Source organism: Strix uralensis, chromosome 3 (genome assembly GCF_047716275.1).
Source record: "Strix uralensis isolate ZFMK-TIS-50842 chromosome 3, bStrUra1, whole genome shotgun sequence".
Taxonomy (NCBI): Eukaryota; Metazoa; Chordata; class Aves; order Strigiformes; family Strigidae; genus Strix; species Strix uralensis.
In genome coordinates this window covers 103,096,719-103,113,372 of record NC_133974.1, presented here as the reverse complement: position 1 = coordinate 103,113,372, position 16,654 = coordinate 103,096,719, and the positions used below count along the sequence as shown (strand labels likewise).

At 42.9% G+C, this 16,654-nt stretch overlaps 1 protein-coding gene across 1 annotated transcript in view; it reads left to right on the top strand.

The window, feature by feature from the left end:
- Positions 1–265: 265 nt before the first annotated feature.
- The window catches only part of KCNH1 (potassium voltage-gated channel subfamily H member 1), a 185,048-nt gene continuing 168,659 nt past the window's right edge, over positions 266–16,654 (top strand). The window contains exons 1-3 of the mRNA XM_074863645.1: positions 266–422; positions 13,282–13,405; positions 13,653–13,759. Of these exons, the coding sequence (XP_074719746.1) occupies positions 350–422; positions 13,282–13,405; positions 13,653–13,759 (304 nt within the window). The 5' untranslated portion in view covers positions 266–349. The remainder of the gene's footprint in view (positions 423–13,281; positions 13,406–13,652; positions 13,760–16,654) is intronic.

Sequence of the window (16,654 nt, the reverse complement as noted above, 5' to 3'; positions counted from 1 at the left end):
GCGCCGTGCCCCCCGCTCCCCTCCCCGCCGCGGGCGGCTCTGGCGGCCGCCCCTCAGCGAGCGCCGCGCCGCGCCCAGACGATGGCGCTGCAGCACCGGCCTTGCGGGGCGGCGGCGCGGGGCGGCGGCGGCCGGCAGGGGGCGCTGCGGGAGGTCCGGCGGCGGCGCGGCGGCGGCGGGTCCGCGGTGCGCGGGAGGCGGCGGCGGTGGCGGGAGGGGTGATGCCGCACAGCCGTGCCGGTCCCGGCGGAGGCATGAGGCGCGCGGAGCGGGCGGGGAGCGGCGCGGCAGAGCGCGGGTCGGCGCGGCCCTGAGCGGAGCGTCCGCGCCGCGCTCCCGCAGAGCGACTATGGCCGGGGGAAGGCGAGGGCTGGTGGCGCCTCAGAACACGTTTCTGGAGAACATCGTGCGAAGGTCTAACGGTAAGGGGGGACCGGGGGCACCGGGGAGGCGGCGGGGCTGAGGGGCAGCTCGCTCTCAGGCGGAACAGCGCGCCGCTTCCTCGGCGGGGGCAGCCCCGGGCGGAGGGGCGGTGAGCCCCGGCCGCTGCCAGGCGGCTCCGCCGGAGCGGCGCGTCCAGGTGCCGTGGCCGCCGCCGGTGCCGCTGGCCGGCTGCGCCGCCCGAGTCCTGCGGAGAGCCCCCGGCCCGGGCGGCGGGGCGGCCGCCTCTCGGCGGGGCTCCGGCCGCAGGTGCGCCGGCACGGCGGGGCGCGCAGGGAGAGCCGCCGGCGGGGCTGAGCCCGGTGCCGGGCGAGCTCCGCGCCCGCGGGGCGGCCCCGGGGGCAGCGCCGGGGCCCGACCCGGGGCGGGGGGCGAGCGGGGCCGGGCCGCCGGTGGGGTCCGGCGCTCGGCGGGGGCGGGGGGCGGGGGGGCTTAAGATGGTCTCTGGGAAGGGAGAACTCGGCGCTGGGGACCGGCGGGGGCTGCCGGCCCGGGTTGGAAGGGGAGATTTGTCCAAGTGAGGAGAGAGTTTGCCATTTTGAGGGCTGAGGGGAGATAATTTTTTTTTTTTTCCTAGTGCACTGTAACCAGGTCTTTCTCTTGGAAAACTGCGGAGTGGAAAATGCCTCGAATTTCACAATTGCATGCAAATATGCATTAATGTTATCCAGATTCTTTCACTTAGGGACTTACCAAAAGCTGCTCCCCCAGTAAGCCTGCGACCGTGCAAGCGTTTATGTATTTGTTTAAACCTAGGCATGTGCGGTTTTTTTAAAGCTCGAAGCCTAAGTTCTGCCATTTTTAATGCTTCCGTTGACTTCAATCAGGTTACTTAAGGGATTAAGAACTTGGAGTATGGTTGAGAATATGCAGGATCAAGCTCCTTTTGAAGACAAGACCAGAAGAGTTAGTTAATTAAAAACATTGTCAGCTTGTTCTGATAAGGTAAAGACAACCCTCTTGATAAGCAGGTAAAACCTCAAATTATCCAAAGAATGATTTTAATTTATTCTTTTTTTTTTTTCAATTAGGCACTATTGTTGGAGAAATAGCCTTTGATAAGACCATATTTTCACATAAAATTGTGAGGCTCTTTTTATAGGTTGTTTCTCTCTGCAACTTTCTTATAGAAGGGAAGGGGTTGGAAGCTGCATTCCTGAAAAAATATTTGCCATTCTTACAATGAATCTTGCCCTCTTTTTTTTAAAAATGGAAATGTTACATGTCATCACTTTCAGGCTGCTTCTCTAATCTTCCAGCACCCCTTACCTAAGGCTTTTCTCAAAACTGTCTTGATTTGGTAGATTATTTTCTTCCTTAAAAACCAGTTTTCTCTTTTGACTTTCAGTGCCAAAACCTTGATGGAATAAATCAGTTGAGGTGTGGAGATGGTGGGGATCATACAGCAGAAGCTGTGCTCTGTTTCTTCCTCTCTTCCCCCATTATTAAGAAGGTGTCATAACAGAGCATGGTGCTAGACAGCACAGGTGACAGCACTAGTTTTCCAAATGCTCAGCAAGTCCAGAGGGCTGTAATCAATACAAGTTCTTAGATTAAGCTCGGTAGGAAGTGATGCATAGTTCAGACGTATTAGGATAAGCTTAGGGAAGTGACTCAGGTTTAGAAGCCCAGTTCTTCTTTAATGTGCCTTCTAGTTTTTGCTGGATTCGGTCCAGCTTTGCTGTAAATGTGATGCCGTCACATACAAATGCTGTATGAATCAGTTCTAACGTGGGACTGTCAGCCTCTTCTAACCTCTGTCTCCTTCAGGAGACAAGGATACTCTCCTTTCTCTCTTCGTCTGGCAGGGCTGTGCTGGCCAGCGTGGGGGCAGTATGTAAACATGCCGGTTCCTTGTTGCCTGGCTCGTCTTGGCTTGCCTGCTTGACCCTTGAGATGATTTGGGATGCCCACAGGATGAGTGCTTAAATGGGCCCATAAAGCTTGAGGTTTGGCTCCCCCTTCTTGGTTTCATTCGATTGGGTAGTAATGTGACCCACAATGAAACTATCTAGGCCATTTGGGATTTGCCAAATAAACCTCGGGCTTGTTGTCAAACTGTATTTGCTGGCACGTGCAAGCAAGTTAAGTAGTGCCAACAGATATTGAGTTTGTACAGATATAGGAATGTTCCTAATTTGGAGAGGATTCCCTTTGGAAGGAGAGGAATTTGGTCATAGAACAGAAATAGATACTGAATATGTGCTTCCCTTAAAGGTACTTGTACATGACATGCATCCTCAGTCACAGGTGAACTGAGGAAAACACATTCTTGCTATGTCATATCTTTTGGGGCAGGGGGTGAAAGAGGCTGTATGGTAATAACAAAGTAATTAGCATGCAACCTCTTTTGGAAGCATTGCTTTAACGCCAGCCAAAAGAGCTACGCTAGCGTTAGAAGCTGCATGGTATTTTGTCTCCACACATGGGAGTAAAGAACGAATTGAGAATTTCTCAGCACATCCTGAGATGGGATGGCCTTATGATACCACACGCAGGAAAGAATGTATAAAGTGTCATCCACCTAGACTCGTGTACCTCATCTGGTCCCCTGTGGTTTCTTCTCACAGGAGACATTTGGATGAAGTGTGAACTTAAGGTTCGTTCTTCTTTGAAATGAGGGACACCGTAATCCTGCTTGTCTTGTATTTAATGTTTGAAGGCTGTGTTTCTATATACTAGCCGTGTAGAGCTAGAAAAATAAATGTTGCATGTAGTGCTTGGTTGACAAAAATCTGTTGGAAGCATTGAAATATTTGAAGATCAGAACACCCAATGGGACAGAAAATGAGCCCATGCTGTAAAACAGTGCAGTATGTAAAGAATCACTAGCCCCTGATGGTTCCTGCTAATGTGATATTAATGTTTTTCTTGGGTAACGTAATACACCCACAGTGTACAAGCACTATAACAATAACAGTTATAATCTTGGTTCATGGCCAAGGCACCCAATTCACATGGTGCGGTATGTTATAGAGAATACCGATTCTTTGGGATATTCCAATGCTTTATCAATAACTGGAGGCAAAAAAACTTTTCAGTTTACATAAATGCCAGATAGATTCTGCAGTCCTTCATGAGTCAAAGTTCTGAGGTATGTGATAATTGTGCATGTGTGAGGATGGCAAAAGCAAGCATGGCTTTGGAATTTTGGTGGGAGTCACAGATGCTCTTCAGATTTATTGACAAAATGAGGAGGTTGGAAGAAGGGGAGGTTAGAGGACATAAGGCTTGTGTGAATTCAGTTTTGCTTTCACTAAATCCTCTGAGAACACCCTAAGGAGACATCACATATGGAAGCAAACCTGCACCCTTTGATGGAGAATGCAGTGAGTTCCCTGTAGAGGGAAAAAATAAGTGCACCTTCAGACACAAATCATGAGAATAACAGACATTTCCATGATTTATGGCATTATTTCCATTGGAGACTATAAAGTCCCAATACAATAAACACTCTGCAACCTGGGCATGCTAACCGTGTACCATTGCCTGAGACCTAGGAGAGATATTAACTTTATTTTAAACAGCTCTGAAACTGAAAAACCTGTTTTTGTGTTCAGCCAGAGCAAAGGCAACTTATCAGAGAATGAAGAACTAAACTGAGTTTTAGTTTCATACTTTTGCACTTGAATAAAATGTTAATTTAAATGAAATGTTTGCAAAGGATCCTTAGCCTGACAGTGCTGTGTCTGCTGCAATCTGGCTGACTGCCTTCCCTTCAAAACCTAAAGCAGTGAGCAGCGTGGTATGGAGATGCAGACCTGGCTGCAGCTAAAAGGATTTGGGTCCAGAAGCAGTATAGGCATGCTTCCCCAAAGGTGGGGTTTACTATCTTAAGTGTTGTGGGTCTAATCGCTTTGTTATGTTAGTAGGGAACACATGTATTGAATGTGACAAGTTCTGCATCACTTTTTTGTATGTACCCTAGCCAAGGGTAGCCAGGTCCTGGGCAGTGCTAGGGTACTTCATACTACTGCAACGCTGTCGGTAAATAGCATCAGTCCTCGAGAAAGTATTTTCATACTGAGAACAGGACTGCTTTTGCTGAAATTAGGAAGCACATTTTTGGGGTGGAGTATACTTTTCTGTTTCGTTTTGATAGAATATGTTTGGTTTCCTCGCAGTTCATAAATTTCCATAATTTTCGATGAATCTTCAAGCAACACTGGGTGAAATTCATTAGTTGCAGAGGACCAGCTCAGAAGCCTTGTGCTGCTGGTAAATAACGTCCCTGTGTGATCTAGTGAGGTCCTACTGAATAGGGAGATGCGTTTTAGTGACGGTTTTAGACATGAAAGTACTGAAAAGGACAAAGTCAGCTGTGTACAGGGTAAAGCAATATGAGGTATTCCTTATGAGGTGCAATGTCTGGGTTAAGCTATCCTAGTTCTGAAAGCTCCCAAATCAGCTGACTTGGAAGGCTATAGCAGATATGCAGGAGGTTTTCTGCTCTGTGCTGCCAGTTTAAAGTCTCATCCACCTTTTGGACTTCAGTGAGTTAATTTTAGCATAAAAAATGCAACGTAATGGAACAGAGGGGTCTGGCTTGGAGAACGCTTCTCTTCCTTTTTATGGAAGGCTCTTTGCCAGAGTCGCACCTTGCAAAAAGTGCATGGAAAACTGCTGGATCAGTAATAAGATGGTGCTATATGTACAGAGTGCCTTTAGCTGAAGATTTTGTTTCTCTTGCCATTGCTATGGCTTGCCCTGTGCAAGGCAAGGTGAATGTTATCCTCTACAAATCTGGCATCCAGTGGTTGAATTTGAGTCTGTACCCTTTTGTATCTAATCCTGCAAGACCTAGTTTATTCAAGATGTCCTGTAAAACCACTTTTGGCTGAGTAAAGTCCACGAGTGTAGGTCTGTCTGTTGGCACTGATTAAAACAAGACATTTAGCCATGAAAGCAGCACACCTTCAAAAAACACAAGGGGACAACTTGTAGGTTCCATGTTAAGGACATTTTCTCAAACTGAGAATGAAACAAAAGAAAGGGTTTTATTTCTTCCTGGTCTTCCTTCTTTTCGAAGTTAACAACTGTGGAGACACTTTTATTTTCATCCATGTTTTTCATACAGTAGGTTAGTACATCAAAATATCTATTCACTATTGACAATTTTTTTTTTCTCGGTATCACTTGAGTTGAATATAAAATGGTCTTTTTCTGGCTTTTACTAGGCTAGAAGCCTCTAGTTTTGTGTGTGCATCTATGCATTTTGAAATGTACAACCTGATTTCCTTAAAATGATTTTTATAGATAGTAAGAAAAAAAACTGTACGACACAGAGATGATAGATAATGTGTTTTAAAATTAATGTTCTGGAAGCTCAAGAAGTTCTACTGTGATAATTCAACATATCAATCCATTTCTGCATTAAATCCAAGAACAAGATTGTAAAACAAATCTTAATGAAACCCACTCATTGGAGAATTTGTTAATGCATTTTTGTAACTCATATAGCTAAAAGTGAGCAGGGAGTTAGGTCTTGTCAAATGCTTTTAAGGGTTTTGATGGCTGTAGCTATAATCAGTAAATCAAATGGCTTCTTTGAACTGATGGAAGACCCAGATAATCAATGCAACTAAAACATGCGTTTTCCTGGACTACTTTTAAAATCAGATGGGGAGGAGGGGAAACTCTGACCAAAAAAGGTGAAGTCTCACTGCTAAACAGTATTTTTGTCCTTTATTAAGAATGGTGCAATGTATGACACTTACAACTGATGAACTTTCTAATTTCTGAAAATTATCTCCTTTGTTTCCCTTTTTTTTTTTTTTTAATTTCTTGGTATGGACAGTACTTCAGGGCGTAGGCGAAGAACGATACTATGCATAAAATACGTGTGACAGCTTCTGTGCACTTTCAATTTCAGTTATTCTTGTTCCATTATTCTGCACTAATTTGTTTTACTTTTTTAAAAATACAGATAACGATGAAGATTTTACAGCTACTAGTGTTGGAAGGATGTATTCTTTTCAATTTAAACGTTTCTGATGATAGAGGCCTACTGTGAAATATTTGCTATAACAATGCAAAATAACAAATGTTGAGATGGAACCAGTAGTTTTTATCTGTACTGCTGGCTGAAATTAGCATTCATTTTCTGTAATGATTCAAACTGAGTCACTTCAAGTTGTTGTTTTAGTTAGTGTCTCTCTTGTTATTTGTGGTAAGTATGATGAAATATATTTTTAATAATTCTTTTCAGCCTGTACTTGCACTATGCTCTGAAGTACACGACAGCGTAAGTCATGTTTGAATAAAGCATGAAATGCCTGCATTTAGTAGATTGTGTTATGCCGTAGCAGCCGAGGAGCTTCTAAATCCATTTTTATTTCTGTAAAATAAATACTTATATAAAACTTTTATAAAAGATGTAAGCCCAAATAAACCTATCTGTAGGGTTTTATAATATGCTGTTTTGTATTAGAGTGAGGCTACAACTTAAAATAATTTGGTCTTGATATTAAGGATGTACAATTTTGAGGTCACTATGTCATTATTCTTTAGAGAGATCAAGTTGTTCAATGGGGTATTTAAACCTTGACGCACTCCCACTCCAGGAATGAATACAAGGAGATACTGAGTGGATGTGTGTATCCATGTAACACCATTGACTTCTACAGGAGAACGTGGGTGGAAGAGCAGAATTTTGTCTTGCTACTTTTATTCTACCATGTGAATAGTCTTTTGGTCCTTTGAGCAGCTCTGTACTTACTTTGAATAGAGTTACAGCACTTCGGTTAAGATGAAAATTTGGTTGGTTCCCATGTCTCTCCTCCCCAAAGTGTGAGCCTTTATCCCATTTATGCAAAGAAAGGATTGAATAGGTACTTGAAATTCAGTTTGACTTATTTGTACTCATTTAAGGCCCTATTTTGATACCAGAAGTTACATTTGAACAGTGTAACTAATCAGTGTGACTAAATGCTTGTTTTACTTTTTTCTAAACTAAGACTAAACTTGAGCAAAAATTCATACATACCTATTATTTGCCAATTGTTAAAGCAAAACCACAATATGAGCTGTGTGACTGTAGCAATTTTGACAGGCCTACTTATAAACAACGTTCTATTTCCATGCATTGTGTTTCTTACAAAAAATGAAACCATGTCTTTTTTTTTTTTCCATATCCAAATGATGCTACTTGTGATGCAAAGTCACAAGTTTGTAAATACAAAAATTGTTTAGAAACTCATCTGTCCCTTGTAGTTAAGCTCTGTGATGCAGTCTTTAATCACATGACAGTTGCACGTGATTTTTGCCTACTGCACATTTCTTATGCCGGCTGTGGCGTAGCACCTATGCCCAGCTAATGGAACAGTAGCTAAGGAGGCTGTATCCCCCACACCTATCCCCAGTGACCATGGGTAGGGTAAGAAACCTGTTTACTAAGCAGTTCTTTTAGTTCTGCTGTAGTAGTGATTTGTGCTTTGTAATGGTAGAGGTCTAGGTTTGCTCCACTGAAGATTCATGGGAGGAGTTTGAGACATGATAAGGGCAGACATGCTGGTCTCAATAACCTGTTATGTCCTCACCCAGCATGATGAAGGCTGTGGTCTGGAATGAGGAGGGCAGTTTCTGTTCTGTTGGAGGCTGATGAGAGAATTAGCAGGTTTGGTGAGGAGCAGGTCTTCCCACCATGGTGAGCCTGATTCTCCTTTCACTGAGAGGGCAATAAATTAGGAGCAAGTCTTCTGAGTTTTGTACTTGTGTGATGACTGGGGGAAAAGATATAAATATATTTAAATTACATTTGTGCGCTGTGCCAACTGGAGCACACTTGTGGGGGGCTTTGATAGACCTGCATACATATCTGAAAGCACAGTGGGCACCAGTCTCTGTTGTTACCAAGGTCTGCGCTACAACTCACTGAGCAGAGGTTTCTTCTTGGTCACCTCTGTGTGCTTCCTCTGTGCAGGAGCATTGTGGGAATGTGTCTGGCAGCATGTGGGAATATGTCTGGCTGCTGGTCTCTGACCTTGTGCCAGTGTGTCCCAGAAGAGGGCCCATGCATCACTGAAGGGACAGGGAAGGCAGAACTGGTGTTCTGGCCTCTGGAAAGAGGTGGAGGGCTCAGCTTGTCAAGGTCCCCCTTACAGGAGAGGCCGGGATGCTATGGGTGCAAATGCAGCAGTGCAGGGCAATGGCAGGGAGGAAGCATTTCAGTAACTTGCTCCATGCTCTTTGCAAGGAGGTGACCTCTCAGTCAGCTAGTCCTGACCAGATACATGTCTGCGAGGTGCTTCTTGTCCTCAGGTGTTCTGGAGGTTTGAGCTGATGGATCGTTTTGGTTAAACAAAGCACTATATATGTAACAACATGATTCAGTATATACAGTGAAGCTGGGTGTTCTAGAGACTTTCTGTCACTGTTGTTAAAGGATCGCTGTTATTTGGAATGACATTTTCTGATTCTTCTGTGATGGTGTATTTTGTGAGTGGAGGAAAATACTGGTTTCAGTGACTGAGCAAAATTTATTCTTACGTTTTGGAAGGAGTTAAAATGGTTTTGTTGTTGCTTTAAAGCAGCTGTGTCTAATTTAAAGTGATAATCCAAAATGGGTCTGATATTTGAGTGTGTAAAGGTTGACATGTGGATATACTGCAGTGAACAGAATTGACTTGTGGAAAACGCAGTCTAGAAAACATGAAGTGAGGCACTTCACAAAGTAACCAGTGTTGCAGACCCTCATTGCAGAAGCCCACCCTACTCATGCAAGTAATTGTGCTGCCTTTGAGATGCTGCAGTTCTTTCTTGTGTTTCTGCAACATGATGTGCTGCGCTTCTTGCAGCCTCCCAATGGTCTTGCTCAGACTGTGCCAACTGCAGCACAGTCCAGAACTCCAGGTCTTCTTTTATATGAGCCCACCCTCTCCAGTTCCTAGCTCTGTTTTTGGAACTAAGAAGGGCCAATGATGCTTACAGCTTGTCCTTGGGCCAGGCTATGCCACAACACAATTGACATTGTGATAGAAATTGATTTCCTGGTAAGGGAGTTCTTTGAGTCCTCTCAAAGAGGTGCCTCAAGTCAATAAATAGTTTGAGTACTGCAGCTATCACATGAACATTTTACCCCTGTCTTTGAAGAGAATTTAGCAGTGGATTTCTTCATGGTCTTCCTCTGACCAACTCCTTTCCTGGCCTTGTTTGACCCACCTTTGTAGGTCCCCAAGAGTCTTTGCCCTGTGATGCTCAAAGAGTTCACTAGAGCATCCCTCATGCTTGTTGTGCAACAAAGCCACAGCTGTTTCCTGGCCTCTGGGACCCTGTGTCCCTGCAGATAGAGAGGCAATATTTGCCTCAATGGATGTTATTTAATATTTTCTTATGTTAGGAACAATTGTTTAACAGATTATGGGCTGTCGCCAAGCAGCACGTTGTCAGGGATGTCAATGCAATTGAATGTAAATGATAGCAATGAGAACAGCCCTTCTACCTCTGGGTTATCTGTCAGAATAAACTATGCCGGGGAGTTATAAGTGGAAGTCCTTATTTTATGCTTTGTCTTGCCTGTGTTCACACAGGTAAAACACTGTTGTTGGAGACACTCCTTCTGAAGAAATGCAGGCATGTTCTCCATGTAGACACAGGACCACTGTTGTGTCACTGTTTTGTCTTTAAGGAGATCTGGGAAGAGGAGTGAGTAACAAAAGAAATTCCTATTTGTCTCCAAGACCCTTTCTTTGCAGATGCTGGGGCTCCCTCTCTGTGGGCTATTAGGCCACAGCAAGTTTAAAAAAAAATAAGAAGTGGATGCAGGAAGTTTGGAAACCACCAGTGCAGATCATCTCTCCCTTTGCAACAAAATCAGGAACAAAGGAACTGATTATCCTGAGCCTGGTAACCTCCCAAGGAAAGCTGGCAGAGAGTGGTGGGTTGGAAACCTCTTTCCTGGCCTGGCTGTTTGGATGGTGCTACACTACAGCTTCTCTCGGCTGCCTGGCTGCTGAGCTCAACAGGGGCCAACAGCTTCTCTGCAGGCTTCCGGCTACAGGGGGAGTTCCCAAGCACTGGTCCCTGCAGGGCATTTTTTTGGATCTAGGGATCACCCAGGGCAACCACTAAAAAACGTGTGGCAACAGAGCTGGCAGAGCAAGCCCAAAGATGAGGCAGGGGTCTGGTGTTGACTCCAGAGAATGGATCCAACTTCAGTATTTACTTCCGGTGTGTTTGTAAGGTATGTAAAGTCTGGATCAAAGAAGGGTAAAAGATGCATGAAGTAGGAACTAGCTAGAAGTGAGGCACACTTATAAAACAGTGGGAGCATCAAAACCTCTGACTTGCTCTTTGAATTGATAGATGCCCAAGTTTTTGCCTTTAAAGCTTTATAGGTACATGAAGATCTCTCAGTTTGGTTGTAACTCACAACTAAACCCGACCTGGACTCTTCAATGAAGCGTTCTACTTTCACCTCCCAGAGAGGCTCACCCAATGTAGACTAACAGAATTACCTAATAGGGATGTGTAGAATACAATAGCCAAGTCACACTGACTTAACTCATATGGTGAGGATGTTGGCATCTGTTTGCTGTGGTAGCTTGATAATTAGAACAGTCATTTGAGAGTTGAAATGAAGGCTGAGCTTTTACTGCCCTCAGGTAGCCCCACATCTCGTAGGAGAACACCCAAACAGCTAGGCTGTCAGAGGGGAGGGAAATATGTGCATGTTCTCTAAGCATCCTTTGGAAACTGCCAGTCAAAAAACTGGGTTTCATTGGCCAAAAGGGGTAAGCAAGTGGGAATGTGATTCTTTAGCTCCTGCAGTAATGGCAAAGAATCTTGGTATTGTATGTGAGAGCTGGGCTTATGTTAAAATATTAGGTATTGTAAGTAATGTAGGAAAGGGGAAAAAAAACCCTTAAATTGTCCATTTTTTCATTGTTTTCCATAGTTTAACAGGCAGGTTTCTGTTTGCTGTAATAATGTTTTTCAGTTCTATCTCACCAACACTGTGCATGGAGCTTCCATCTGCTGAGTCTTTGAGCTGGGCATCTAGGGGCTAGGCTGCAGCAGTCTCACCTTTTCATGCTTAAATCCCCTTGTGGACTTAGTGCTTTCTTTTTACCTGTAAAAAGGGGATAAGAGCAGTGTTGTACCTCACGGAAGTGTTGCAAGGCTAGGTAAAAGTAGGATTAGTGTAGTAATAATGGTCATCAGAAAAGTGCCCTATATAGCTTTTAATAAACAAAAAGAAATTATTTATCTGAGGACAATGTTGAGGTTTAAGCCTGAAAGGAAGGCCACTGCTTAAGTTAATAGAAGCTCTTCAAGGAGATCTTGAGGAAGTGGAGAGAAGGGTAAGTTGTCTTTTGAGAAGGGGAGACAGTGAGAAGGGATGCATGCTTGAAATAACACCATTCAGATCAGGGCAGGACCTGGCCTAAGATTTGTATTTGCATATTTTTTTGTCATTTTTTTGTACTTCCTGATGAAAATTTAAAAATATCCTAACACAGTACAATGCAGTGTTTATAATAGACACTCAAAAGCACTTGCTTTAGCAATGAGAAATGACTTGGTTTACTTATTCATAGGAAGGGGTAAAAGACATGTATTGTTTTTGGAACAAAGTTCTTCAACCAAGCAAAAACCATGGTATTTAAAAGAGGCTGTGAGAAACAAAGCAGTTAAAATGTCCTGAAGTTATACTACTGGTGTATTTCATTCTAAAGAGTGTATAAAAATACACTTAATCATGCTCATGGGATTGGGCAATGGATTTAGATAGCTGCAGGAATGCTTTATTTAAACCCACTTGAAGTTTGCAATGGGACAAAAGATTTTGAAAAGGAAAGTTAAAATAAACAAAACTCTTTGCAATTAATAGGTAAAATGCCTTGTTTTGTGTCTTTTGGTTGCACGAAGCACTAATGATGGCTATGTATGTTTGAGCAGTTGGAGGATAGATCCTGAAAAGTAGACAGCGTAGTGGACTCCCTTAAAGGGTCCCCTTTTAATCTTACGTGGCTGTCTAGCCTTTCTTTCAAAAGTCAGGGGGTCTTTGCAGCCACCATCTCCTGCCTGCCTGTGCCCAAGACGGCGCAGGTGTAATTAGTTGACTGCACAAGAGCCAAAGCAGCAGAAAAAAGCAAGGTCTGGGCCCAGCATTGAGTATGTTCGTAATTTGAATGAGATAGAAATCATAAAAAAAAATTTGTTTGTGTCTCTTGGTTGCATGAAGCATTAATGACAACTGTGCATGTTTGAGCATTTGGGGACGGATCCAGTGAGAATGGAGGCGTGAATCCTACTCAGTTTTTTTTCTTACTGATTGAAACTCCTTCTGGCTTGTACAGCAAACAAAAAGTTCTGTCTACTGGTGTAAGTACTAACCCTAGTTGTCTGGTGTCTAGTTTGGAGCACTGTGCCGTACACGTCACACAAGAAGTATTTGTGCTTGTGTGGCCAGCAGTGAAGGCGATATCGAGAGGAGCCACTGTGTCTACATTCAGAGAGGAGAAATATTGCTCGTGCTGTTTTGGCCGCGTGTAAGAAGCTTCACATTCAAACTGAGTGTCATGGTGGATCAGTGCATGTGGCACAGAGGGAAATAGTTTGGTGAATCTGTCCTCAGTCAAGAGATGAATTTTACCTGTTTAGTTGTTATGTGTTTCATTTCCATAAACCATCCTCTTAAGCTTTGCATGAGTAATTAGTTTTGTTTTTAAATAAGAATTTACTTAAAACCAGGAATAATCCTGTTGACTGCAGTGAGAATAGTATCTGGGAAGAACTGTGCAGGGAGTGAAGCAATCAGGATTGGGTTCTGAAATGAATATTTCCTCTAATGCAACCATAGCCTTGTCTAATGTCTAACCGATGTGCTCTTTCAAACAGATACTAATTTTGTCTTGGGTAATGCCCAGATAGTGGATTGGCCCATTGTCTACAGCAACGATGGATTTTGCAAGCTATCAGGATATCACAGAGCAGAAGTTATGCAAAAAAGCAGCACCTGCAGGTATTTGAGAACAGATTTATTTTCGGTTAAATAGCTTGTAGTGTTGTGCTTGTTGCTTGAGGAGAAAAGTAATCTGTTTATTCCAGTTTTGTCTTTTATCTCCTGGGGCTGCATCTGTCAAATATGCTTTCCAGGTGAAACAAAATCAAAAAAGGACTCTTTCTAAATAGGTCCTTTTCACACTGTAAACAAATGGCTTTGTGTCTTTGTCTAAGTATCTGACTTGAATTTGGCGCTTTATTTGCAGTTTTATGTATGGAGAGCTGACAGACAAAGATACAATTGACAAAGTCCGGCAAACATTTGAGAACTATGAGATGAACTCCTTTGAAATCTTGATGTACAAGAAGAACAGTAAGTAGTTGATTGACTTGTTTGTTAACATAGATGTGTAAAGTTGTTTTAAATTATAAAATGTAAATACAAAAAACTGCAAGTCAGCCTGGAGGACTGTGCTTTATCTAGGGCTAAATAAGCCCCAGTTCTACCAGCTGATCTACAAGGGAGAAATGAGAACATGGGGATGAAAGTCACTCAGGGAGGGAGATGAAGCTCTCTAATTTGTTCTGATGTTTAGAGCAATTTGTGTGTGATACTTTAAGACAACACTCAAGATTCCATCAGCAATGATAGTACACAAGCTAGGTTCGTGGAAATGGTTTCCCTTACAGACAACTACTTCTTCAATTTTTAAAAATTTGATATAGCAAAGCCAGTATTTAGGTATAGTTTTGGAATAAAAAGAACCCATCTTTTGTTTTAGAAGCTGAACTATTTCTGACGTTTCCAGACAAAACTGTCTTTTGTTTTGGACAAATTCCTTAATTGGTATATGACTTTTTTCTAGGAATTTCATCTGTCTGTAACTGCACATGTCAGCAGATGAACTACTTGCCCAAAACTTGTTCCCCCGTCTAGTGTAGACTATGTCATGGCATAGTTATTTTCATCTACTTAATGTCACCCGAAGTATAAATATGCTGAGGACTTCAGCCTGGCCAAATGTTAAGCTAAAAGTCTGCATTCTGTAACATATTTTGCTCTTAACAATTTTGCCTTCTAATCATGGAACTGGTGGTGTCTGTGTACAGGGGAGGGTACCTTGGAGAAGCATCTTGCTAGCAGCTCCTTCCCATTACAGCTGTGATGATCAATTTGATCAGTTCTACATTAGTGGGCATGGGGGACTTTCACCCTTTCACCACAAAATATGACATAAACTGCTATGATGTAATTTTTGACAGTTAACCTCATTGCTGCTTTGTTTCTTGTTAGAAAGACCAGTTTTCTGGGGAAAGGTTATCCAGTCTATCTGTATGTGTGAACCATTGGCATTTCTTTGAAATGACCAGCTAGTACTTATGGAGTTTGGCGAGAGAACCACAGGCCCTTCACAAAAGCTAAGAGAATACTTATGTATGCTACTGCTGATCTGTGGATGTGTGGAGCTACTTGTTTTCTATCAGAATGAGTCTGTTCTTCTAAGAAGTGGTGGTGCCAAAGTACGTGGAATTGTTTATTGTTATTTTTTAGAGATAAAAAAAAAAATCCTTGAGAGATTTTTGCTTCATCTCTTTTCTAGTCTTTTTCTTTTCATTTTAGCCTGTTCAAAGCATCATGACTGCTGACATGGTGCCATTGCTCAGGGCTCTTCTGGAGCACAGCTCTGCTGGTCCAACTCATCTGAAAAGCTATATGTGCTCTCTGAATGGCCTTGCTTTGTGCTTCTTTCCTTCTAGTGTTACCTGCCTCCAATGTTTACCTATTTCTTAAAGCTGATTTCTGTTCCTAGCTCAGTTAGTGGCTGTAGGGACCATATGCAGCTCACATCTATGCATCCAAAGCCAAGTAAATCAACTGCAGTCATGGGATCTAGGAGGGTCTGGAATTCTCTCTTAGTTAACAGTGATTTGGCACCAAGAGGCTATGCAGCTACTCTTCTGTCATTGCTGCGGCATATGGCCTGTAGTAGAGCCTGGGGCCTCTCTGTCTTTTGTGCAGAATTAAAGCAAGGTAACCGTGGAGTGAGGAATGTTTCCTGCCCTGCTGTGCACTTCCCTGAGGAGAGGCAGCCTAGAACAAAGTCCAGCTGTGCAGAAGCTGTGTTGTGCGACATGCCAAAAAGCAGAGCTGTGATGGTTCTGCTGTGTGCACAGAGGGTCACAGGCATGGGAAAAAGGAAAGCACAGAGCTTGCTTTTAAGTTTAACAAAACGCAGTGCTCTTATGTTTGTTAGATTTGTAGCTTTAGACATACATTAACTACTGTTGCAGAGACTGACTAATAACACTGGAGAGTTGTAATTGAAAAATACCAAAAAGGGGACATCCTGGAGCTTTTTCTCAGAATAAGCCACATCATAGAAAAACACTATCTTGTTTTCCAGTCACTTAGCACCCAGACTGCTACGTGGTCTTGCCTTTGTGGTCAGCTTACCTCTGTCTGCAACTATGGCAGTTGCTGTTCAGGCAATGAACGTGATTGGTTTCAACCTACTCTCAGTTTGAAGGTTTGTAAGGGACCCTGAATTTTGTTAGACAGCTTCTTTCCTGCTCTTTGTTTCTTTTTTTGTCTCTCTATTCTTCCCTCATTCTATTTTTCTTCTTCAAATTAGCCAGTAAATTAGATAGGAAATAGATTTTTCTTGTTCTTTACCTGTCTGCTTCCTCCCTATAAACTAACAGTTGTGATAAATAGCAAGTTTTTCTTCCATTTTTGTATTGTTCAATAATTGGTACATTTTCCACAGCCTGCACATTTAATGTACTTCTAGTTTTAACAATACAATCTCTATCCCTTTTTGGGGGGGGGGGGAGAAAAACAAAGCAGGAGTTTCGAGTTAACTATGATGTTGCTAGTGCAGGTCAATCTTCATCTTGTATTATTATGAACAGCAGTCATCTCTCTCTGAGTAAGTTATGTCCTGATCTTACACTAGACATGTCAACAATAGATTCAGACATTTAATAATGCTTCTAGAAGTGATAGGCTGCTTTTTTTTTTTTTGACACAGCAGTCTGCATAGTGGTGACCCAGTGCTAGTATTTACTCAGTTGTTTGATAAGAATACCCCATCTAGATGTCGATGGTTACAGTATATCTACCACCTTCATTGCAATTCACAGTATCAACTCTAGAAACAGCATAGGCTGTAGTATTCAGAATGATGACACAATTTTCTGCCTTCATCCTGTTTGCATTTATGGATACTGTCTCTATACCGGCCTCCCCTTTCTCTGTCCAGCCCTC